The sequence below is a fragment of the Trachypithecus francoisi genome, unplaced genomic scaffold (assembly GCF_009764315.1).
Source record: "Trachypithecus francoisi isolate TF-2019V2 unplaced genomic scaffold, Tfra_2.0 Lachesis_group5, whole genome shotgun sequence".
In the NCBI taxonomy this organism is placed as follows: Eukaryota; Metazoa; Chordata; class Mammalia; order Primates; family Cercopithecidae; genus Trachypithecus; species Trachypithecus francoisi.
The window spans coordinates 131,831,100-131,856,300 of record NW_022681470.1 but is presented as its reverse complement, the minus strand read 5'-3'; the positions used below and the strand labels follow the sequence as shown (position 1 = coordinate 131,856,300).

General features: G+C 51.0%; 2 protein-coding genes across 6 annotated transcripts; one reads left to right on the top strand and one right to left on the bottom strand.

Moving 5' to 3' along the window:
- The first annotated feature begins 2,343 nt into the window (after nt 1–2,343).
- PGPEP1 (pyroglutamyl-peptidase I) lies at nt 2,344–23,403 on the top strand. Of its 5 annotated transcripts, XM_033195442.1 has the most exons (6): nt 2,478–2,567; nt 4,732–4,784; nt 11,363–11,538; nt 16,365–16,481; nt 18,173–18,405; nt 22,589–23,403. In XM_033195442.1, the coding sequence occupies exons 3-6, from the start codon at nt 11,365–11,367 to the stop codon at nt 22,779–22,781; spliced, it is 717 nt and encodes a 238-aa protein (XP_033051333.1). In that variant the 5' UTR covers nt 2,478–2,567; nt 4,732–4,784; nt 11,363–11,364; the 3' UTR covers nt 22,782–23,403. The 5 variants fall into 5 exon arrangements, with proteins under 5 accessions (XP_033051336.1, XP_033051334.1, XP_033051337.1 ...); XM_033195443.1 differs by lacking the exon at nt 11,363–11,538 and having other exon boundaries at nt 2,414–2,567; XM_033195446.1 differs by lacking the exon at nt 11,363–11,538 and having other exon boundaries at nt 2,414–2,567; nt 22,629–22,707.
- LOC117074229 (60S ribosomal protein L26) lies at nt 7,905–8,435 on the bottom strand. The gene has a single exon (XM_033195447.1). It carries the CDS (start codon nt 8,394–8,396, stop codon nt 7,959–7,961), a length of 438 nt encoding a protein of 145 aa, XP_033051338.1. The 5' UTR covers nt 8,397–8,435; the 3' UTR covers nt 7,905–7,958.
- Nucleotides 23,404–25,201: the final 1,798 nt, after the last annotated feature.

Here is a 25,201-nt window from a genome sequence, read left to right as displayed (position 1 = left end):
GCCTCCCAAAGTGCTGGGATTACAGACTTGAGCCACCGTGCCCGGCCAATAATAAGGTTTTTAAAAATTGGCTGGACGCAGTGGCTCACGCCTGTAATCCCAGCACTTTGGGAGGCCGAGGTGGGCGAATCACCTAAGGTCAGGAGTTTGAGACTAGCCTCAACATGGAGAAACCCCAACTCTACTAAAAATACAAAATTAGCCAGGTGTGGTGGCGCATGCCTGTAATCCCAGCTACTCAGGAGGCTGAGGCAGGAGAATTGCTTGAACCTGGGAGGCGGAGGTTGCGGTGAGCTGAGATCGCACCATTGCACTCCAGCCTGAGCAACAAGAGCGAAACTCTGCCTCAAAAAAAAAAAAAAAAAAAAAAAATTAAATTAAATTAAAAAAGAAAATTAGCCAGGCATGGTTATATGTGTCTGTAGTCCCAGCTACTCAAGAGGCTGAGGTGGGAGAATCGTTTCAGCCATGGTGGTTGAGGCTGCAGTGAGCTGTGATCGCTCCATTGCTCTCCAGCCTGGGCAAAAGAACAAGATCCTGTCTCAAAAAAAAGAAAAAAGAAAAAAAAAATCAGTGACCCAAGTCCAAGGTCCAGCCCTGTTTCTGAAGATGTGGCCAGAAACTCAGCTTTCATTTTCTGCCTGTTTTTAGAGGAATTCTGGTCTCTGATGAAAGTTGGCAGAATGTGCCTGGGGACGTGCTGGGTGTTGGGATGCAGCTCTAACAGAACAACACGTCCTTCCCTGGAAGTTCTCATCTCTATGTCAGAGGAAATGGGAAGCCAACCAGAGAGGCTGTGACTATACTAAATGATTTCTGCTTAATACTACCTGGGGGGCCAGAGGCGGTGTTTCATGCCTGTAATCCCAGTACTTTGGGAAGCTGAGAAGGGTGGATCACCTAAGGTCAGGAGTTGGAGACCAGCCTGGCCAACATGGTGAAACTTCCTCTCTACTAAAAATACAAAATTAGCTGGGTATGGTGGCACTCGCCTGTAATCCCAAGCTACTCGGGAGGCCGAGGTGGGAGAATCGCTTGAACCCGGGAGGCAGAGGTCGCAGTGAGCCAAGATCACACCACTGCACTCCAGCCTGGGCAACAAGAGTGAAAGTACGTCTCAAATAGATAAATACATAAATAATTTCTGTTTAATAATACCTGGGGGACTAAATAATCTGTACAACAAACCCCCATGACACGAGTTTATCTATATAACCTGCACATGTGCCCCATAACTTAAAAGTTAAAAAAAATTAAAAATGATTTCTGGCCAGGCGTGCTGGTCCACACCTGTTATCCCAGCACTTTTGGGAGGCCAACGGGGCAGATTGCTTGAGCTCAGGAGTTCGAGACCAGCCTGTGCAACATAGTGAAACCCCCGACTCTACAAAAATACAAAAATTAGCTGGGTGTGGTGCCACACACCTGTAGTCTCAGCTACTCAGGAGGCTGAGGTGTGAGGATCAGTTGAACCCTGGAGGTCAAGGTTGCAGTGAGCTATGATTGTGCCACTGCACTCCAGCCTGGATAATAGAGTGAGACCCTGTCTCCAAAAATAAAATAAAATAAAATAAAAGAGACAGAGAGAAAGGAAATTATTTCTGAGCTTTATTGCTATAAAGAGGATGGAACCAGGGAATAAGATGGAAACACTGGGGGGTAGCAGTGGGGTCATTTCAGCCATGGAGGGCCAGAAGGAACCCTCAGAGGAGGTAATAGGATAGCAGGGAGGTGACAGCCAGAGAAGGCCCCAAGGCGAAAGTGACAGTTCACCCCTCGGAGGAGGAGGTGACAGCCAGGGAGAGGAGGGCCCCTGGGAGAAGGCGACATTGGAACACTGGAGCTGAGGCCTGAAGGCGGCCAGCTTCGCAGGTACCTGCGGGGTGTGTTACGGCAGAGGGAACAGGAGGTGCAATCGCCCTCCCCCATTAGCCTCCTAGGACCATGGGGTCCTGCAGAGAACCTTCTGCCACCACACAAATGTGGTTGCCGTGTTTTTCCTTTTTTACTCCGTCCTCCCCTACCCCCGCCAACTCCCTGGCCTGAAAGCCGCTCCTGTGACCCCTCGAGGTGAGTGACCTCGGGGAAGTGGCAATCTGTGCCTCAGTTTCCTTATCTGGAAAACGGGCCTTGCTCACGGGGACTCCCCTCCCTAATTCTGGGCAGTATGCATGCATAGGGCAGGCCTTCAATGAACTCTTATAGAATAAAGGACCGGCTCGTCCCCAGCACCTGGCTCAGTGCGTGTAAGCAGCTACACCCTACGGCATAAGATGTTCCCATTTTGCAGACGGGGAAACGAAGGTTGGGGAGGACGGTGATAGCCGTCGGGGGCGGGGTTCAGGGTCGGAGGCGGGGCGCAGGGCGCGCACGCTGCGTCTCGGGCCGCGGGGCGCGCACGCCGAGCGGCTGACCGGGGGCGAGGAAGGGGGCGTGGAAGGGGCGTGGCCTCGCGGGGCCAGGAGGCTGCCGCGGCTGCAGCTGTCGCGCCAGTCGGAATAGAAGCGGGTCCGAGGCGCAGCCCAATCCCGCCATGGAGCAGCCGAGGAAGGCGGTGGTAGTGACGGGTACGCTGGCTGATGGGGGCTGTAGCGGCAGCGGCCGGGTGCAGGGGCGGGGAAGCTCCAGGACTGCGGGGCCGGGCGGGGCAGGTGTTGGAAGTCCTCCCAGATTTGGAAGGTGTCATCGCCCGCGGGAGCCCTGCGCAGCCCAGGCTTCCTGGAAAGTGAAAGAGGAGGAGCCTCGGGGGTCCCAGGGTCGGCAGTCAGGGCAGTCAGGCGTGGGGATTGGGGGGCCGGGCAAATGCCTGGCGCCGCGCAGGTCCCCCTGGCGTCCTTTCCTCCCAAGGTAGGGATGGTGACCCTCCTGGCACCTGCCTGCTCTGTCTGGCCTGCGGGCTGGACCGGACCCTTCCTCCCTGCCCCTTCTGAGGTCCGGCCTGTCCCCACACCGAACCCCCCCAACACCCGGCCTCAGGGGACAAAGGCCGATTTGCGGGCAGGAAGTGTCCCAGTGACAAATGAACCTCCCAGTCACTGCTTGCTGCGCCCTGCGCTCGTGGGGGGCTGCTCCCCTAAGGCAGGGACAGGTGGGAGTCCGGGGACCTCGGGCGCCGGGGCTCTCCCAGCTGTCCCAGGGACTGTCTTCAGCGGAAACCTTTTGTGTTTTGTGCCGGGGCTGTTTGTTGTTGAGTCAGGGCCCCCGCTGTCACCGACTCCCCCTCACCCCCAAACCAACTGTTCCTCCTCTCTGAGACTCCGCCTCGGGGCCACGTGGGGCGCAAACTTCCGCTGGGGCCTCAGAGTCAGGGAGTAGGGGGTGTCATTTTGACCTGCTGTCTGGAGGGGTCAGAGTGGGAAATCCAGCAAAGGTACACACAGGTGTTTTGTGGCTGTTGAAGGGAGGTTGAGGCTGATCCTGGAGATTCAGGGAAGAAGGAAGAAACCAGGCACCTGCTTAGCAGGTGTGTGTAATTGGGAGGAGAGTCACTGCCCCCACCCCCTCCAGCCTTCCTTTATCTGTTTATTTATTCCAGCACTTTTTGAATGAGCTGATTACATCTTGACTGTCTCCATTTTGCAGAAAGGGAAACTGAGGCTCACAGAGGTCATCCAGTTTGTGAGGGGCTGAGCTGAGACTCAAACTTCGGCTGTACAGAAGGATAAAGTTAGGAGGCCCTCTTCTGAGCCACAGCCCCTACCTGCTATCCCAGGCTACAGCATCTCTGCATAGCATTTATATCCTGTGGGATCACTGTCCTAGATGGACCGTATTTTTTTGTTTTGTTTTGTTTTGTTTTGAGACGGAGTTTTGCTCTTGTTGCCCAAGCTGGAGTGCAGTGGCGCGATCTCGGCTCAACGCAACCTCCGCCTCCTGGGTTCAAGCGATTCTCCTGCCTCAGCCTCCTGAGTAGCTGGAATTACGGGCATGTATCACCACAGCTGGCTAATTTTTTCTACTTTTAGTAGAAACAGGATTTCACCATGTTAGCCAGGCTGGTCTCGAACTCCTGACCCCAGGTGATCTGCCCACCTCGGCCTCCCAAAGTGCTGGGATTACAGGTGTGAGTCACCACACCCGGCCCCAGGTCTGGATTTGAATCCCAGCTCTTTCACCTTCTTGCTGTGTGACCTTGGGCAGCTAGCTTCACCTCTCTGTGCTTCAGTCCCTGCTCCTGGAAACTGGGCCCAGGAAAAACCCTTGCCTGAAAGGGGATGTGGCCAGGCGGAATGCCAGGAAGATCACTTAGCACAGCCTTGGGCGACTGTCATGTTTTGGAAAGGGGCCTGGAGTTTGAGCTAGCAGTGAGGAGGGTGACAAGGTGAAATCTAGACAGCCCGTAGGGCTCATTCCTCATTTGGTGCCGATTCAGGGCATTTCGGGACAGTGACACAATAATTTTAGGTTGGGTCAAGGGGAACACAGGAAGTGGAGGCAGGATCAGGGCAACCTTTTCAGAGGCAGAAGAGACCTCTGGACCCTGGCTGAGCATGAGGGGCCGGCGGAGGTGAAAACAGGAAGGGGCTCGTTGACTACAGAGTGGACAGGTGCAGGACGGCGGCTCTGACGGGCCTCCAGGTGCTCCCAGAACTCAGGACCAGGCCCGCAATGTTGTCCCCGGCAGCTGCGCCCTGAAGCTCCTTGCTTGCTTCTCCAACTGGGAGTAGCGGCCAGGGGAAGACTGGGAAGGGCCATTTTTGGGTAATATATTGCTTTTCCTGTTTTTTTCAGGATTTGGCCCTTTTGGGGAACACACTGTGAACGCCAGTTGGATTGCAGTTCAGGTAACTTAGATCTGGAGGGTGGGAGTCAGGCTTGGAACTGGGCACTCCCACCCCGCAGAAAGTTATGGCATCCAAGAAAGTCTCCTTTCAACAAAACTTTTTTTTTTTTTTTTGAGACGAAGTCTCATTCTATCATCCAGGCTGGAATGCAATGGCACAATCTCAGCTCACTGCAACCTCCGCCTCCTGAGTGTAAGCGACTCTCTTACCTCAGCCTCCAGAGTGCCTGAGATTATAGGTGGCTGCCACCACGCCCGACTAATTTTTGTATTTTTAGTAGAGATGGGGTTTCACTATGTTGGCCAGGCTGGTCTCGAACTCCTGACCTCAAGTAATCCTCCTGTCTCAGCCTCCTAAAATGCTGGAATTACAGGCATGAGCCACTATGCCCAGCCAGCTCTTACAAAACGATGTCGGATCCACATATCTTCCTGGATAGTAACCACTGGAGCACACATCTGTTGAGTATTTGTTTGCAGCCCAGAACTCTGAATCCTCCCAACAACCCCTGCATAGTAGGTACAGTTATTCTTGCGCCCACTTAACAGAAGAGAAAACTGAGGCCCAGAGGAGAGACAAAGGGAGTTCTCTGAGGTCACACAGCCAAGAAATGGGAGTGGCATTGCTTCAGAAGTGCCCCAGGCCCCGGCCAGCGGCCAGATCTGGGTCTGGAGGGCCAGGTGTGGATATAAACGTAGCTGGTTTCCAGGACACAGCTGTTTATGTTGGTGCTGGCGTCTACTTTACCTAGGAATTATCCAACTCTGGGATCTCCCTCTTTTTTTTTTTTTTTTTTTTTTTGAGATAGAGTCTCACTCTGTCGCCCAGGCTGGAGTGCAGTGGCGCTATCTTGGCTCACTGCAACCTCCGCCTCCCGGGTTCAAGCAATTCTCCTGCCTCAGCCTCCAGAGTAGCTAGGATTATAGGCGCCCGCTACCATGCTAATACCGGCTAATTTTTGTATTTTTAGTAGAGACAGGGTTTCACCATGGTGGCCAGGGTGGTCTTAAACTCCTGACCTCAGGTGATCCACCCTCCTCAGCCTCCCAAAGTGCTGGGATTACAGGTGTGAGCCACCACACCTGGCCAGGATCTCCCTCCTTTTTAACAAAAATTTTTCCATTGACTCAGACAAATCGTGACTCAGGTTGGTTTCTGAACAGCCAAAGTGAGAATTCCCTGGTATGTTTTGGGCAGGTAATTCATGGTTTCGGAAGGACCAGGCAGGAATATGGGGGGTGGGGTGGCAGGGGGACATGTCTTGACCTTGTAGGAGGGGGTACAGTGAGCCTCGCTGTCACCTCCCGGCAGCTGGGGGAGGGAAAGATGGCATATTAGGGGCTGGGGGGGGCTGTCATTCCAGGTGCCTTGAACAAGATGCCAGTCTGCAAAACCTTTCTAGTTTCTTTTCCAGATGGAGTATTTTGTAGGGACAGGCTGGGGAGCAATGTACAGAGAGAAACAAGGAAGTGTTTTTTCCTTATATAAATCAGACCGGCAGAGACCAGAGCCAAACTCCTGTTTATCCTAGCCTACTTGCTGCCTGATTGAAAGTAACCTCTGTTCCCACTCCAGAATCCTAGATTTGGAGAAAAATCTAAGTTGAAACCTCAGCGTGGCAGTTCTCAGCTGTACCTCCCATCTTTTCATCACCCCCTTCCCTCCCCAACTTAAGACCTCAAAGTTTTGGCTGTTTCCCTTTTTTTTTTCTTTCCTGCCCACTTTGTGAACGGGACGGAGGGATAGGGTCCCGGGACCCTGCAGATGGGAGCGTGCCTGAGGCCCTGCCTGCTCACCCGCTCCCCGGAGAGCCAGACAAAAAGAAACAGCGTGTTTCTGAAGACTTGTGTGTCAGGCTTTGTGCAGATTTCAGACAGGAGCCTTCACGGGGCTGAGTGGACACAAAGCCGGGTGTCTGAATTCCTGGGCCCCAGACACTGTGATCTGCATCTAAATAGAAGAAAAATCAATTAAACAATCTTTGGAAATCCCTCTGAGCTTCGGGGCTTCTTGGATGGTGAAGGATGGCAGGTTTTTATCCTGTGGCCGGAGAGGAAATAGCCCTTCTCCTTGGTTATCCTCTCTCCAGACCTGCAGTTTCCACTTTTTGCTTTCTTTCTTTTCTTTTCATCTGGAGACACCGTTTCATTCTTGTTGCCCAGGCTGGAGTGCAGTGGCACGGTGTCGGCTCACTTCAACCTCCACCTCCTGGTTTAAGCGATTCTCCTGCCTCAGCCTCCCTAGTAGCTGGGATTACAGCTGCACACCACCACGCCCAGCTAATTTTTAAATTTTTAGTTCAGACGGGGTTTTGCCACATTGACCAGACTGGTCTTGAACTCCTGACCTCAGGTGATCCGCCCGCCTCGGCCTCCCAAAGTGCTGGGATTACAGGCATGAGCCACTGTGCCCAGTCCCACTTTTCGCTTTCTTCCTGAAGTTTAGGACACAAGATTCCGCAACATTCCCCTGCTAAAAAGATGCCAACCTTCTTAGATCTGATTGTTTCACTTAAAACAAAACAAAGTTTAACATATATACACCCAGGACACTCATTAGTGAAATTTTAGGCCTGGCACGATGGCTCACGCCTGTAATCCCAGCACTTTGGGAGGCTGATGTGGGAGAATCACCTGAGGCATGGAGTTCGAGACCAGCCTGCCAACATAGCAAGACCCCATCTCTACAAAAAAAATACAAAAATTAGCTGGGTGTGGTGGCACATGCCTGTAGTCCCAGCTACTCGGGAGGCTGATATGGGAGGATGACCTAAGCCTGGGGAGGTAGAGGCTGCAGTGAACCCTCGGTGTCACTGCACTCCAGCTCAGGTGACAGAGCTAGACCCTGTCTCAAAAAAAAAAAAAAAAAAAAAAATTTGACCAGGCACAGTGGCTTACGCGTGTAATCCTAGCGCTTTAGAAGGCTGAGGCTGGTGGATTGCTTGAGGTCAGGAGTTCAAGACCAGCCTGACCAATATGGTGAAACCCCATCTCTACTAAAAATACAAAAATTAGCCGGAAATTACTTGAACCCAGGAGGCGGAGGTTGCAGTGAGCCGAGATTGTGCCACTGCACTGCAGCATGGGTGACAAAGCGAGACTCCGTCTCAAAAAAAAGAAATTTTTTTTTTTTCTTTGTTTCAAGTTTTAATCAAAGCTTTTATATAAGATTACTTTATTCCTGCATCTTCTCAATAGTTTCTTCCTTGTATTTGCCCTTTTCCTTTCCTACTTGGCGAGACTTGGCTTTCCGTTCAAGGATCTTTTTGCGGTCTTTGTCCAGTTTTAGCCTAGTGATAACTACCTTGCTGGGGTGAATGCCTACGTGGACAGTTGTGCCATTAGCCTTTTCCCGCTGCACCCGTTCAATGTAGATAACGTATTTCTTCCTGTAAACCTGGACTACTTTGCCAATTTGCTGACCTTTATAGTGTCCTCGTACAACCTGAACTTCATCATCCTTTCGGATGGGCATAGATCGCACGTTGTACTTCTGTCTCAGCTCTTTGGAAAGAGGAGAAGACATAATCTTCCTGCGAATGTGGGAAGGTGCATTGAAATGCCTTTTGCGATTCTTGCTTCGGTCGGAAGTCACAAAGGGATTAAATTTCATTTTGGCCGCTCCCGCTTTGGTGATGGCCGGAAAAGGGACAAAAAAAAGAAATTTTATATATGTGCCCTCCCAAGGCCAGGTCAAGATCTCAAACATTCTGTGGTTCTTCCTCGCATTCTTCACAGAAGCCTCACGTAGCCTCTTCCCAAGTACTCCTAAGCCCTCCAGTTGCAAACCTCTGCAGACTTTTTTGTGCCACTAGGTGAATTTTGCCTGTTCTAGAAGTTGGCGGGAACAAGCGGCTTCCAGGTCCCACACCTCTGTGAGAACCACCCCTGGAGTTGCTGCCTGGTTCCTTCTTGTCCTGGATTTGCCTGTTAGAAAGGTGTCACTGCTGGATGGGTGGAATCCATTCCTCCAAAAAATGTGCCCTGGAGTGTTGTTGGTGTAATGCAGGCAACTGTTGCTAGTGTCATCTCCACCCAAAGATAGGTGATCTGTTCTGTGCTGTGGGTGGCAATTGCTTCCTGCCCTGACGGATTTTTCAGAAGCTCCTCCTCCTTCAGGGACCTCCTAAGTACTTCTCTGTGTCTCTCCGCTCTTGCTCCTTCTGGGTCTCTCTCTGTCCCTTTCCCCTCTTCTCTCTATCTCTATTCATCTCTGTGTCTCTCTTCATCTCTCTGTCTCTGTCGCTTTCACCTCTCTCTGTGTGTGTGTCTGTTTCTCTCTCTTGTCTCCTTGTATCTTTCTGCCTCTCTGGGTTTCTCTGTTTCTTCCCACCTCATCCCCTCTTTCTCTCTCCGTTTCTCTCTTTCTCTCTCTCTCTCTTTTTTGTTTTTTGCTTTTTTGAGGCAGGGTCTCACTCTGTCATCCAGTCTGGAGTGGAGTTCAATGGTCGATTGAATGAGCGAGGTGAGCGATCTCAGCTCACCTCATCCTTGACCTCCCGGCCTCAGGTGATCCTCCCACCTTACCCTCCCAATTAGCTGGGACTACAGGCATGCACCACCACACCCAGCTAATTTTTTTTTTTTTTTGTAGAGATGATATTTGGCCATTTTGCCCAGGCTGGTCTCAAACTCCTGGGCTCAAGCCATCCTCCCTTCTCGGCCTCCCAAAGTGTTGGAATTACAGGCATGAGCCTCCATGCCGCGCCTTCTCTGTTTCTCTCTGTCTCTCTCTAGGTCTTACTATCTCTTCCCCTTTCTCTCTCTTTCTATCTTTGTTTCTCTCTGTGTGTCTCAGTTTCTCTCCCTGTGTGTGTCTCTGTCTCCTTTTCTCTTTCTCTCTGAATCTCTCTTTCCCCTTCTCTCTCTCTCCATTTCTGTTTCTCTCTGACTCCATCTCTCTGTCTCTTCTTTTTTTTTTTTTTTTGAGACAGGGTCTCACTCTGTCACCCAGGCTGGAGTGTGGAGTGCAATGGTGCCATCTTGGCTCACTGCAACCTCTGCCTCCTGAGTTCAAGCGATTCTCCCATCTCAGCCTCCCAAGTAGCTGGGACTACAGTTGCATGCCACCATGCCCAGCTAATTTTTGTATTTTTATTTTTTTATTTTTTATTTATTTATTTATTTATTTTTTATTTTTTTTTTTTGAGACGGAGTCTCGCTCTGTTGCCCGGGCTGGAGTGCAGTGACGCGATCTCGGCTCACTGCAAGCTCCGCCTCCCGGGTTCACGCCATTCTCCTGCCTCAGCCTCCCGAGTAGCTGGGACTACAGGCGCCCGTCACCTCGCCCGGCTAGTTTTTTGTATTTTTTAGTAGAGACGGGGTTTCACCGTGTAGACCAGGATGGTCTCGATCTCCTGACCTCGTGATCCACCCGTCTCGGCCTCCCAAAGTGCTGGGATTACAGGCTTGAGCCACCGCGCCTGGCTAATTTTTGTATTTTTAGTGGAGACAGGGTTTCACCATATTGGTCAGGCTGGTCTCGAACTCCTGACCTTGTGATCCGCCCACCTCGGCCTCCCAAAGTGCTGGGATTACAGGCAAAGTGCTGGGATTACACTGCTCCCGGCCTGTCTCCATCTCTTCTGATCCTCTCTCTTCGTCCCCTGGGCGAAGTCATACCCATAGCATAGGTGGAACTGTTTCCCACCCACAGTGTTCAGGAGGTGGGAGTTGGGGTACAGAGGGGATCCCCCCTTGTCTTTCCTGGGATGGTGGCTACCCCCAGCACCCCAAGCAGGAGGCACCATGTATCTTGTGTGTCCCATCTCCCCTCTCAGGGTGGACTGGAGCACTGGCTGTGTTTCTTTTCTGAGGAGGCGCAGGTGCATGTTAAGGGCTGGGGAGCTCTGGGGCTCAGGGCCATCTGGGGCGTCTCTTGCCCAAGCTGGGTGAGGAGGACCCGGGTCACAGAACTTGGTAACATCACAGGACAATTGCTGCCACAGTGAGTCTAGACAGACCTGCTAAGGATATTACCAGGGAACAAAGAGGGTCTTTGTCGTGGGGTCAGGGGAATCGGTCAGACGAGGCTGCGCGGCGGGGTCCTGTCAGGTAGATGGGGTGTAGACAATGGGGCGTCTGCCCGATCCCCGTCCTTTCACGGTGTATGCTCTGGTGGTGCGTGAGGCTGGGTGTGCTCCCAGCAATGTGATGTGGGACTGGGGGTGCCCTGCGTCCCTTCTCCCGGAGGAGAACTATCCAGCCCTGTTGGAACAGAGTGTGTTCAGAGGCTAAGACTTCAGTCAGATTACCAGCCATGCACTTCCTTCTAGTGCCAGATACACTGTATGGCAGGCGGCTCCCCACTGTTACCCTATTTAAAATTGAGGAATAATTTACATCAGGCAATGTGAACAGACCTTAAGTTTCCCCATCACTTTGGTGAAAAACTTTCTTTTTGTTTTGAGATGGGGTCTTGCTCTGTTGCCCAGGCTGGAGTGCAGTGGCACAATCATAGCTCACTGCAGCCTCGACCTCCTGGACTCCAGCGATCCTCTTGCCTCAGCCTCCCAAGTAGCTGGGACTTAGGCAGGCACCACCATGCCTGGCTAATTTTTTCAATTTTACTTTTTGTAGAGATGGGATCTCACTATATTGTCCAGGCTGGTCTTGAACTCCCAGGCTTAAATGATCCTTCCACCTCAGCCTCCCAACGAAGCTGGGATTACAGGTGTGAGCCACCAAGCCCTGCCATCAAGTGGGTCTTGCCAAACACACACATGAACACCTCTCTTGTGATTGCATGCTTTGGGGTATGTGTATATATGTTGACAGTGGTTTTCTCTTTCTCTCTCTCTTTCTTTCTCCTTCCTTCCTTTCTTCCTTCCTTCTTCCTTTCCTTTCCTTTTTCCTTCCCTTTCCTTTCCTTTCCTTTCCTTTTTCCTTTCCTTTTTCCTTTCCTTTTTCCTTTCCCCTTTCCCCTTTCCCTTTTTCCCTTTCCTCTTTCCCCTCCTCTCCTTCCCTTTCTTCAGAATCTCACTCTGTCATCCAGGCTGGAGTGCAGTGGTGCAATCTCAGCTCACTGCAACCTCCGCCTCCTGGGTTCAGGTGGTTGTCATGCCTCAGCCTCCCGGGTAGCTGGGACTCGGCTAGTTTTTGTATTTTTAGTAGAGACACGGTTTCGCCATGTTGGCCAGGCTGGTCTTGAACTCCTGGCCTCAAGCAATCCTCCTGCATTAGCCTCCCAAATCGCTGGGATTACATGTGTGAGCCACCCACCCCTGACCCTGTTTTTCTGAATATAGCTTTCCCTGTTGACTTTTAAAGTCACACATCCCATGAGACTCAAGGCATCACCTTGTGCCCATTAGGGAAAAGACAGAAAAGAGGCAGATCTGTTGATACGGGACTATGGGTTGTTTTATTTTATTTTTTGATTTTGTAAAACATTGACATGGTTCAAAAGTCAAAAACATGTGATGAGTTTTTTGCAGAGAAGTCTCCCTCCTGTCCCCATCCCCCCTCCCATTCTTTCCTTGTCCAGAAGGTGGCGCAGTCTTGCCATAGGTCATGCCTGGAAATCCCTCCAGGTTGGTCCAGAGGTTACTCAGTCTTTTAAATATTTTAATTTTGTTTTTAATTTTGATGAAATCCAGTTTATCAATTTTTTTATTTTATTGTCTGTGTTTTTTGTGTCATTTGGGGTGTGGGGGCTTTTTGGTTTTTTTTTTTGAGATAGGGTCTCACAATGTTGCGCAGGCTGACCTTGAACTCCTGGCCTCAAGTGATCCGCCCCAGTAGCTGGGATTACAGGCATGAGCCACTGTGCCTGACTGCTGATTTGTGTTTTGTTTGTTGGTTTGTTTTGAGACAGAGCGAGACTCTGGCTGGAGTGCAGTGGTGTGATCTTGGCTCACTGCAACCTCCACCTCCCAAGTTCAAGCAATTCTCCTGCCTCGGCCTCCTGAGTAGCTGGGGCTACAGGCACGCACCACCACGCCTGGCTAATTTTTTGTGTGTTTTTAGTAGAGATGGGGTTTCACCATGTTGGCCAGGCTGGTCTCAAACTCCTGACCTCAAATGATCTATCTGCCTCGACATTCCAAAGTGCTGGGACTACAGGTATGAGCCATTGCACCCGGCCTGCTGATTTGTTTTTAAGAGAGAAAAGAGCTCTGTGGGTCTCCTCTTGGAGATTAGAGGAAGATGCATTTACAAACTGTAAAGTTTTCTCCTCTGGGACGTATTGAATATGAGGTGGGAAAACCAGGCTTCAGTGTAATGATCTCTCTCAATAGCAATTATGTATTGACTGATCTACAGTGCAGCAATGCCCTGTTTGGCATTTATTCCCCACCCATCAGCATGAGAGGTTTGCATGAGCACGTTCACTGCAGCATGGCTTTACAATAAGGAAAATCAGAAGCCACTTAGATGTTCCAATGTAGGGGAATGTTTAAATCCATGGTGACCAGTTTCTGAGACAGAGTATTACACAGCAGAGAAAAGGGTACGCTGAGATCTCCGTATAGTAATGTAGATAGATCTCCCAGATAGACTGCTGAGTGGAGCAAACACAGTTGCAGGATAAAATCAATGGCTGGGCACGGTGGCTTATGCCTGTCATCCCAGCACTTTGGGAGGCTGAGGTAGGAAGATCACTTGAACCCTGGAGGTCAAGGCTGCAGCGAGCGCCGATGGCGCCACTGCTCTCCAGCCTCAGTGACTGGAGCTGGACCCTGTCTCAGAATTTTTTTTTTTTACTGACTATGAATGGAAAAGCAGCAGTAAATCTTTTTGAAAACTTTACTTTTGGCCGGGCGTGGTGGCTCACGGCCTGTAATCCCAGCACTTTGGGAGGCCAAGGCGGGTGGATTATGAGGTCTGGAGATGGAAACCATCCTAGCCAACGTGGTGAAACCCCTCTCCACTAAAAATACAAAAATTAGCCGGGCATGGTGCTATGTACCTGTAATCCCAGCTACTGGGGAGGCTGGGGCAGGAGAATCACTTGAACCCAGGAGGCAGAGGTTGCAGTGAGCTCAGATCGCGCCAGTGCACTGCAGCCTGGGCGACAGAACGAGATTCCATCTAAAAAAAAAAAACTTTTAAGTGCTGTTAGACTTTATCTCAATACAATTTTTTTAAAAGGATAAAATCGAGCCAGGTACAGTGGCTCACGCCTATAATCCCAGCGCTTTGGGAGGCAGAGGTGGGCGGATCGAGACCAGCCTGACCAACATGGAGAAACCCTGTCTCTACTAAAAATACAAAATTAGCCAGGTGTGGTGGCGCATGCCTGTAATCCCAGCTACTCGGGAGGCTGAGGCAGGAGGATCGCTTGAACCCAGGAGGTGGAGATTGCGGTGAGCGGAGATCGTGCCATTGCACTCCAGCCTGGGCAACAAGAGCGAAACTCCGTCTCAAAAAAAAAAATAAATAAAAGATAAAATTGATGTAAAAACAAGCCAGGTGTGGTGGTATATGCCTCTAGTCTCAACTAAGGCTAAGATGGGAGCATCACCTGAGTCTAGGAGTTCAAGACCAGCCTGGGCAATGTAGTAAGACCCCATCTCTAAAAGCAAAAATACTATGGGATTTCTCAGGTGTGTGAATAAGAAATTAGAAACAGGTCTCCATGGGGCTGAGTGCAGTGGCTCCTGCCTGTAATCCCAGCACTGTGGGAGGCCAAGGGGGGCGGATCACTTGATCTTAGGAATTGGAGACCATCCTGGCCAACATGACGAAACCCCGTCTCTCCTAAAAATACAAAAATTAGTTGGTGTGGTGGCGGGCACCTTGTAATCCCAGTACTCGAAAGGCTGAGGCGGAAGAATCTCTTGAGCCTGGGAAGCAGAGGTTGCAGTAAGACAAGATCGTACCACTAAATGACTTTTGATAATCCATCTCAAAAAGAAAGAAAGAAAGAGAGGGACTCACGCCTATAATCCCAGCACTTTGGGAGGCCAAGGCGGGCGGATCACGAGGTCAGGAGATCGAGACCATCCTGGCTAACACGGTGAAACCCCGTCTCTACTAAAAATACAAAAAATTAGCCGGGTGTGGTGGCGGGCACCTGTAGTCCCAGCTACTGGGGAGGCTGAGGCTGAGGCAGGAGAATGGCATGAACCCGGGAGGGGGAGCTTGCAGTGAGCCGAGATAGCACCACTGCAGTCCAGCCTGGGCGAAACAGCAAGACTCTGTCTCAAAAAAAAAAAAAAAAAGAAGGGAGGAAGAAACAGGTCTGCATGATGTGTGCCGTGCCCTGTCACCTCTGTGGTGTGAAGATGGGAATGAGGTTTGTTAAGGCAATGGATAGTGGGATCTTTGAAAAATATAATTTATCTTTTCTTTTTTTTTTGTTTTGTTTTTTTTTTTTTGAGACAGAATCTTGCTCTGTCGCCCAGGCTGGAGTGCGGTGGCATGATCTGGGCTCACACTGCAACCTCCACCTCCCAGATTCAAGCCATTCTCGTGCCTCAGCCTCCCGAGTAACTGGGAGTACAGGCACGTACCATCATGCCCAGATAATTTTTGTATTTTTAGTGAAGACAGGGTTTTTCCATGTTGACCAGGGTGGTCTTGAACTCCTGACCTCAGGTGTTCCACCCGCCTCAGCCTCCCAAGGTGCTGAGATGACAGGCGTGAGCCACCGTACTCAGCCACCTCTCAGTGTTCTTGAGTTTTCTTCTGGGATACTGCTGAGTTACTTGGAAGCAGGTTGAATTTTTTTTTTTTTTTCCCTTGAGACAGAGTTTTACTCTTATTACCCAGGTTGGAGTGCCATGGCGCAATCTCGGCTCACTGCAATCTCTGCCTCCCGGGTTAAAGCCATACTCCTGCCTCAGCCTCCTGAGTAGCTGGGATTACAGGCACCTGCCACCATGCCCGGCTAATTTTTGTATTTTTTAGTACAGATGGGGTTTCACCATGTTGGCCAGGTTGATCTCAAACTACCGACCTCAGGTGATCCGCCCAAAGTGCTGGGATTAAAGGCGTGAGCCACCATGCCTGGCCTTTTTTTTTTTTGAGATGGAGTTTCACTCTTGTTGCCCAGGCTGGAGTGCAGTTATGTGATCTCGGCTCACTACAACCTCTGCCTCCGAGGTTCAAGCAGTTCTGCCTCAGCCTCCCAAGTAGCTGGGATTACAGGCGTATGCTACCACACCGGCTAATTCTTGTATTTTTAGTAGAGATGGGATTACACCATGTTGGCCAGACTGGGCTCCAACTCCTGACCTCAGGTGATCTGCCTACCTTGGCCTCCCAAAGTGCTGAGATCACAGGCCTGAGCCACCGCACCCGGCCTGATACTCTGTTATTCCCATTTTACAGATGAGGAAACTGAGACTCTGAGAGGTTAAGTGGATTGCCCAAGGTCACACAGGCAGGATTGAGTCCAAGGAACCTGGGATTTAACCCCAGGGGCCATAGAATCATGTCACCTCAGAGGTGCAGAGAGACTTCGAGGCAAGTGAGTGGGGAAGGAAATGAGGGGCTTTGAACTCAATCAACACTCACCACTTCCCATCCTGCAGAATAAGTCAGAGGAGCGGCCTGTTTGTTTCGCCCCCAGGGAGCGCATTATCCCCATAGCTGCCGTCAGGGGCCACGACGCTCCCACTCTTCTCTCTTCCAGGAGCTGGAAAAGCTAGGCCTTGGGGACAGTGTGGACCTACACGTGTACGAGATTCCAGTTGAGTACAAAACAGTCCAGAGACTCATCCCTGCCCTGTGGGAGAAGCACAGTCCACAGGTGAGTGGTGCCGAGGGGTGGTGCTTCCTCATCAGGACTTACAGGTTGGCACCCTTCATGTGGAGGACTTAGGTGGCTTTATTCTTGAGCGGATCACGTGACCAATGCCACACGGTCTTGTCTTCGAAAGGGCTTTTCAGGCCGGGCACGGTGGCTCACGCCTGGAATCCCAGCACGTTGGGAGGCCGAGGCAGATGGATCACCTGAGCTCAGGAGTTCGCGACCAGCCTGGGCAACATGGCAAAACCCTGTCTGTACTAAAAATACAAAAAATTAGCCGGGTATGGTGGCGGGCGCCTGTAGTCCCAGCTACTCGGGAGGCTGAGGCAGGAGAATCACTTGAAACTGGGAGGCGGAGGTTGCAGTGAGCTGAGATTGTGCCACTGCACTCCAGCCTGGGCAGCAGAGCGAGACTTAGTCTCAAAAAACCCAAAGGGCTATCCAGGCCAAGGGTAGTGGCTCATGCCTGCAATCCCAGCACTTCGGAAGACTGCGGCAGGAGGATTGCTTGAGTCCAGAAGTTTGAGACCAGCCTGGGCAGCATAGTGAGACCCCATCTCTACAAAAAAATTTAAAAATTGGCCGGGCACGGTGGCTCAAGCCTGTAATCCCAGCACTTTGGGAGGCTGAGACGGGCGGATCACGAAGTCAGGAGATCGAGACCATCCTGGCTAACACGGTGAAACCCTGTCTCTACTAAAAATACAAAAAACTAGCCAAGCGAGGTGGCGGCGCCTGTAGTCCCAGCTACCCGGGAGGCTGAGGCAGGAGAATGGCGTGAACCCGGGAGGTGGAACTTGCAGTGAGCTGAGATCCGGCCACTGCACTCTAGCCTGGGCCACAGAGCGAGACTCTGTCTCAAAAAAAAAAAAAAAAAAAAAAAAAAAATTTAGAAATTAGGCATGATGGTGCACGCTTATAGTTCCAGCTATTCAGAAGGCTGAGGCAGGAGGATTGCTTGAGCCCAGGAGTTTAAGACTACAGTGAGCCAAGATATTTGTGCCACTGCACTCCTGCCTGGGCAACAGAGCAAGATCCCGTCTCTTACAAAAACAAGACTGGGCATGGTGGCTCACGCCTGTAATGCCAACATTTTGGGATTCCAAGGCGGGCAGATCACCAGAGGTCAGGAGTTCGAGACCAGCCTGGCCAACATGGCGAAACCCTGTCTCTACTAAAAATACAAAATTAGCCGGGTGTGGTGGCACACATCTGTAATCCCAGCTACTCAGGAGGCTGAGACCAGAGAATCACTTGAACCCAGGAGGGGGAGGTTGCAGTGAGCTAAGATCACACCACTGCACTCCAGCCTGGGCGACAGAGCAAGACTCCATCTCTACAAACAAAGAAACAAACAAAAACACTGCGCTGGCATTTTAACAGCTGCATAGTAGCTCATTATTTATTGAACTAACTCCTGCGGATGGCTAGTTAGCTTGTTTCCAGTATTTGATTTCGATAACAGGAAGCGCTGCAATGAACAGCCTTGCATGTTTCAAATTCTTGCCTGTCTTACATGGCATACCTTTTTGCAAGAGTGACTGCAGGGTCTATTCCAGCAGCAGGAGGTCAGAAACAACACAACCCCAGGCAGAGCCCAGTAAGGATGCTGCCTTTTCCTTGGCCTCAGGGGGACCCCCTCCGAGTCCCATGGGCAGGCCATGTTAAGTCCTGCCCCTGTCTGTGTGCAGCTGGTGGTGCATGTGGGGGTGTCAGGCATGGCGACCACAGTCACACTGGAGAAATGTGGACACAACAAGGGCTACAAGGGGCTGGACAACTGCCGCTTCTGCCCCGGCTCCCAGTGCTGCGTGGAGGACGGGCCTGAAAGCATTGACTCCATCATCGACATGGACGCTGTGTGCAAGCGAGTCACCACGTTGGGCCTGGATGTATCGGTGACCATCTCACAGGATGCTGGCAGGTAGGGCCCTGTGGGGTGGGGGTGAGTGGGGATTTCCCTTCTCCACTCACTGAGTCTGGTGTGGAACAAGTCAAGCGTGTTGACCTTGCCCTCCTTGGACCAAGCACTCAGTGTATACGAGGCACAGAGCCAAGTATTTGTATGTAGCAGGTGCTGTCGATTCTGCTCCTGGGACTCATGGATCTGCCCACTTCTCCCCACCATCACGGTCCCCACCGCGGCCCCCAGCATCTCCCACCTGGACAGTGCCCCAGGCTCCACCTCAGTCTTCCTCCCTGCTGCCTCCACGATAACCCAATCAGTCAGTTTCTGTGTTAATTTCCTGGAGCTGCTGTAACAAATACCCACAAACCGGGTGGTTTCACATAGCAGAAGTGTATTGTGTAACAGCCTTGGAAGTCAGAAGTCCAAGGTCAAAGTGGTAGCAGGACTGGTTCCTTCTGGAGGTGCTGAGGGTGAATCTGTCCCAGGCATCTCTCCTGCAGCTGGTGGCTGCCAACCATCCTTGGATTGTAGACACATCACTCCAGTCCCCACCCCCATCCTCACATCACCTTCTTCCCTTTGTGTGTGGCCATATGGTCTTCTTATGAGGACACCAGTCATATTTAGGACTCATCCTAATCCAGTATAACCTCATCTTTTTTTTTTAATTTTTTTTATTTTTTTATTTTTTTGAGACGGAGTTTTGCTCTCGTTGCCCAGGCTGGAGTGCAATGGCATGATCTCAGCTCACTACAACCTCCACCTCTTGGGTTCAAGCGGTTCTCCTGCCCCAGCCTCCTAAGTAGCTGGAATTATAGGCATGCATCACTATGCATGACTAACTTTGTATTTTTATTAGGGACAGAGTTTCTCCATGTTGGTCAGGCTGGTCTCGAACTCCCGACCTCCGGTGATCCGCCCACCTCCGCCTCCCAAAGTGTTGGGATTACAGGTGTGAGCCACTGTGCCCAGCTGACCTCATCTTAATGTAACTAATTACATCTGCAAAGATCCTCTTTCCAAATAAGATGACATTCTTTTTTTTTTTTGAGACGGAGTTTTACTCTTGTTGTCCAGGGTGGAGTGCAATGGCGCAATCTCGGCTCACTGCAACCTCCGCCTTCCAGGTTCAAACAACTCTCCTGCTCCAGGCTACCAAGTAGCTGGGATTACAGGCATGCGTCATCACGCCCAGCTAATTTTTTGTATTTTTAGTAGAGATGGGGTTTCACCATGTTGGTCAGGCTGGTCTTGAGCTCCCGACTTCAGGTGATCCACCCTCCTCAGCCTCCTAAAGTGCTGGGATTACAGGCATGAGCCACCAAACCTGGCCCAAATAAGGTCACATTCTGAGGTCCCAGGTGAATATGAATGTTGAGGAGATGATCCAACCTATTGCAAAAGTTCTTTTATAAATTTAAATCAGGGCCAGGTGCAGTGGTTCACACCTATAATCCTAGCACTTTGGGAGGTCAAGGCAGGAGGATCACTTGAGCCCAGGAGTTCGAGACCAAACTGGGCAACATAAGGAGACCCCATCTTAACAAATAAAAAAATGGCAGACTGAGGCGGGAGGATTGCTTGAGCCTGGAGTTCAAGGCTGCAGTGAGCTGTGATAGCGCCACTGCACTCCAGCCTGGGTGACAGAACAAGACACTGTTGGCTCTAAATAAATAAATGCATGTGTCCCTTTCCTAGACCTTCCCTATGGCTCCCATTGCACATAGAATAAAATCCCAACCCTGGTGCTTGGCCCGCCTCTCCACCCTGCTCTGCCTCTAATCACCCTATGTCCATTGCACTCCAGACACATAAACCGGCTTCCTCCTGCTCCTCAAACACACCAAGCTCACTGTAGCCTCAGGGCCTTTGCATGCCCTATGGCCTCTGCCCAAAACACCTTCCTCTGGGAACTCCTCTTTCCAGTCTTTTTTTGTTTTTGTTTTTTGAGATGGAGTCTCACTCTGTTGCACAGGCTGGAGTGCAGTGGCGCGATCTTGGCTCACTGCAACCTCCGCCTCTGATGTTCAAGTAATTCTCCTGCCCCAGCCTCCCAAGTAGCTGGGATTACAGGTGTGCGCCATCATATCCGGCTAACTTTTGTATTTTTGGTAGAGGCGGGGTTTCGCCATTTTGGCCACACTAGGGTGGTCTCGAACTCCCAACCTCAAGTGATCCACCTGCCTCAGCCTCCCAAAGTGCTGGGATTACAGGCCTGAGCCACCGCGCCTGGCCCTCTTTCCAGTCTTAAATCCAACACGAGTCACCTCCTTGTGACTTGTAGGCCTCTCCAACTCCCCAGACCAAGTTATACCCTCCCAGCCCTGGCTTCCTCGCTTCTCCCTAATCTGTGTGCTTGTGCAACTCAGAGGCGGCTGTTGGTCAGTGCAGCTGATTGGCTGAAGGAAGGAGTGCCTGGATTTACCGTCAGGATTTTTGTTTTTGGAGACAGGTTCTCACTCTGTTGCCTAGGCTGGAGTCCAGTGGTATAATCAGGGCTCACTGCAGCCTCGACCTCCTGAGATTAAGTGATCCCCCCTGCCTCAGCCTCCCGAGTAGCGGGGACTACAAATGCACACCACCACATCCAGCTAATTTTTATGTTTTTTGTAGAGACAGAATCTTGCTACATTGCCCAGACAGCTCTTGAATAACTGGGCTCAAGTGATCCTCCTGCCTCAGCTTCCCAAAGTGCTGGGATTATAGGCAAAAGCCACCGCACACCACTGAGTAGGTCTTTTTAAAGCTAACCTTTTTTTCTCTTTTTAAATTGAAAACTAATTGTTAAATTGTTTGTTTGTTTGTTTTGACAGGATCTCGTTCTGTAGCCCAGGCTAGAGTGCAGTGGCAAAATCAGAGCTCACTGCAGCCTTGACTTTTTGGGCTTAGGTGATCCTCCCACCTCAGCCTCCCAGGTAGCACAACCAAACCCAGCTAATTTTTTTTTTTTTTTTGAGATAGTCTTGTTCTGTCACCCAGGCTGGAGCCAGGCTGCAGTACCGTGGCACAATCTTGGCTTGCTGCAACCTCCGCCTTCTGGGTTCAAGCGATTCTCCTGCCTCAGCCTCCTGAGTGGCTGGGATTATAGGCGCCTGCCACCACACCCAGCTAATTTTTGTATTTTTAGTAGAGATAGGGTTTTATCATGTTGGCCAGGCTGGTCTCAAACTCCTGACCTCAGGTGATTCGCCTGCCTCGGCTTCCCAAAGTGCTAGGATTACAGGCATGAGCCACCGCGCCTGGCCTAATTTTATTTTATTTTATTTATTTATTGTTTTTTTTGAGACTGCATCTAGCTTTGTCGCCCAGGCTGGAGTGCAGTGGCTCAATCTTGTTTCACTGCAACCTCCACCTCCTGGGTTCAAGCGATTCTCCTGCCTCAGCCTCCCGGGTAGCTGGGATTACAGGCACCTACCACCACACCAAGCTAATTTTTGTATTTTTAGTAGTGATGGTGTTTCACCATGTTGCCCAGGCTGGTGTTGAACTCCTGAGCTCAAGCAATACGCCCACGTTGGCCTCCCAAGGTGCTAGAATTACAGGTGTGAGCCTCCGTGCCCAGCCCAATTTTTTTTTTTTTTTTTAAGACAGAGTTTCGCTCTTATTGCCCAGGCTGGAGTGCAATGGCACAATCTCAGCTCACTGCAACCTCTGCCTCCCAGGTTCAAGTGATTCTCCTGCTTCAGGCTCCCGAGTAGCTGGGACTGCAGGTGCCCGCCACCTCGCCCGGCTAGTTTTTTGTATTTTTTAGTAGAGACGGGGTTTCACGGTGTTAGCCAGGATGGTCTCGATCTCCTGACCTCGTGATCCGCCCGTCTTGGCCTCCCAAAGTGCTGGGATTACAGGCTTGAGCCACCGTGCCTGGCCTTTTTTTTTTTAAAAAAGAGACAGGGTCTCACTCTCTTGCCCAGGCTGAGTGCAGTGGTGCAATCAGGGCTTACTGCAGCCTCGACCTCCTGGGCTCAACCAATCCTCCTGCCTCCACCTCCTGAGTAGCTGGGACTACAGGCACACACCACCACCCCTGGTGATTTTTTTGCCAACCTGGGGAGGGAGGAGAGTGTTATTCCATCTTGTGGGTGGCTGGTGAGGCTGGGGTCTTCCCTCGAGTTTGGATGAGTGCTGTCACCTTGGTCTGCAGATTGCCCCTCTGACCCCGTTTTGGTCTCTCTCTTACCCACCACGCCCTGCGGCTTAGATATCTCTGCGACTTTACATACTACACCTCTCTGTACCAGAGTCACGGTCGATCAGCCTTCGTCCACGTGCCCCCACTGGGGAAGCCATACAACGCAGACCAGCTGGGCAGGGCACTGAGAGCCATCATTGAGGAGATGCTGGACCTCCTGGAGCAGTCAGAGGGCAAAATCAACTATTGCCACAAACACTGAGGAACGCTCAGGTCTCCTAAGACCTCATCCTGCTGGGGACCCCACGAGGGGACATCCACCCTCTGGGGTGTGGCCAGGAAAAGACAAGCTCTTCAACTTGGGGATCCGATCTGGAAGAGAGATTCTGATCTGCCTATCTCCTCTTCCTCCTTCTCTACAAAAGCTCCGGTTGATTTGAGGGAAGTGGCTGAAAATTTTCTTTTCTCCCATTTTCCTCCCTGCATCTGGGGACACAGCTGCCGTGACCAGGGAGGCCAGCCTGAGGGGTCCAGATGCCCAGGGAGAATCTTGGTCTGGTGGGTCCATGAGCTGCGATACCACAGCTGGAGCCACGTGTTCACCTGCTTTCCTGTCTGTTGGTGAAGGAATTTCAGAATTCACTTTATATCCAAGACTGGCTTTTATCCAATTTAAAAGCGTCTTGATGAGTCCTTGACCTTGACCTGTGCTCAACAGCCTGGCCCTTTCTGGGGCTACCCTGGGATACGGCATAATTTTTTCTTTCTTTCTTTCTTCTCTCTCTCTCTCTCTCTTTTTTTTTTTTTTTAAACCAGTAGTGCTAGTTTGTGCACAAAGTAATTTATATTCCCTTTGGTTAAAATGCAGGCTTTTTAGCCAACAACAAAAGTGTCTTTTTCCCCCCATGCCAGGGTGAGGCCACTTTTGCCTCCTGCCCTGAAAATCGGACTTAAGATGCCATGTCTTGGCTGGGCACAGTGGCTCATGGCTGTAATCCCAGCACTTGGGAGGCCAGGGTGGGTGGATCACTTGAGACCAGGAGTTCGGGACCAGCCTGGCCAACATGGTGAAACCCCGCCTCTACTAAAAATATAACAATTAGCTGGAAGTGGTGATGCATGCCTGTAGTCCTAGCTACTTGGGAGACTGAGGCTGGAGAATCGCTTGAACCCAGGAGGCAGAGGTTGCAGTGAGCTGAGATTGTACGGCTGCTCTCCAGCCTGAGTGACAGAGCCAGATTCTGTCTCAAAAAAAACAACTGGACTTAAGATGGCATGTCTTGGTTTTAGGGCCAAAAAGGAGGCCCCCTTGCTTAAGGCATGGGGTCGGTGGCCAGGCGACGGGGTGGGACTGCTGCCCCAGATGTGGCCATGGGGGTCGTGGTCCTTTCAACACCGAGCTATGAGCTGTCGCCATGGAGACCAGGGCCATCTGTGGGAAGGCGGATTTTGTCTGCTTTTGACTTTTCTTTTTTAATATGTAAAACTCCACAGCAGCGGAAACCGCCCCCCCCCCCCCCACCTCTACTTTGGCCTGAAGCTTCAAGGTTTTGGTGCCGGAACGAGTTTGTTGTTCCCTTAGCAGGGTGGTAGGGGGGTCTCAAAACGGAGGCCTAGGGGCTGGAGTTGGCAGAGCTTTGCATGTCCCGGCATGTCTGAGCAGGAGGAATTCCGGGCGGCCAGGCGGTTTCATGTAGATTGGTTTTGGATACTCGCCCAGGAGTCAGGAGTCAAATTTTATCTTACTTCCTGGTAACCTTGAACTCTAGACAGGGATGAAATGATGTAATGTTCCTCAGATGATGTAAGTTCAGCCAGATCTTGATACCTATCAGGGAGAGAGGACAACCCCCACAGTGAAACCAATTGAGTGAAATGCATGTTCTGGAAATCAGTTTCTATTTTGGCCTGGGGGAATGTGGCTATACTGTTTCCTTGCGTGTGACACAGTTGGAATCTGATCTTGTTGGTTTCCCAACATCCAGAGGTGTGTGTGTGTGTGTGTGTGTGTGTGTGTGTGAGAGAGAGAGAGAGAGAGAGAGAGACAGAGAGAGAGAGAGAGAGACAGGGTCTTATTCTGTTGACCAGGCTGGAGTACAGTAGTGTGATCATGGATCACTGCAGCCTCCACCTCCTGGGCTCAAGTGATCCTCCCATCTCAGCTTCCTGAGTAGCTGGGACTACAGGCATGCACCACCACACCTGGCTAATTTTTAAATTTTTTATACAAACAGGGTTTCGCCATGTTGCCCAGGCTGGTCTCGAACTCCTAAACTCAAAGCGATCCTCCCTTCTCGGTCTCCCAAAGTGCTGGGATAACAGGCACTTATTATCCACTTATGAGCCGCTGATCCCAGCCCAGTTCTTTTTTAAAACAGCTGAGAGTTTTGTTTCCTTCAGCGTTCACCTTCCTTGTCTCCCGTTCCGATGCTGGCAGTGGTCCCTACCTCTGTTGGGTTTCTAGATCGTTTGGGAACTGGGTTGATGGGTTTCTGTGAAACACATTTTCCAAGTCTTGGGCTTTCTCTGGAGGGCAAGGTGGATGCTGGTAGGTGACTTGCAGTAGGTGCCCCGCAGTGGGTGTGGACTATGACTGGCAGGTGGAAATGAGTAGAACTATTGTTCCCTCTACTCCAGCCTTCTTTTTGCTCGAAATGCCCCCTCCACACCCCTGGTAGCTCT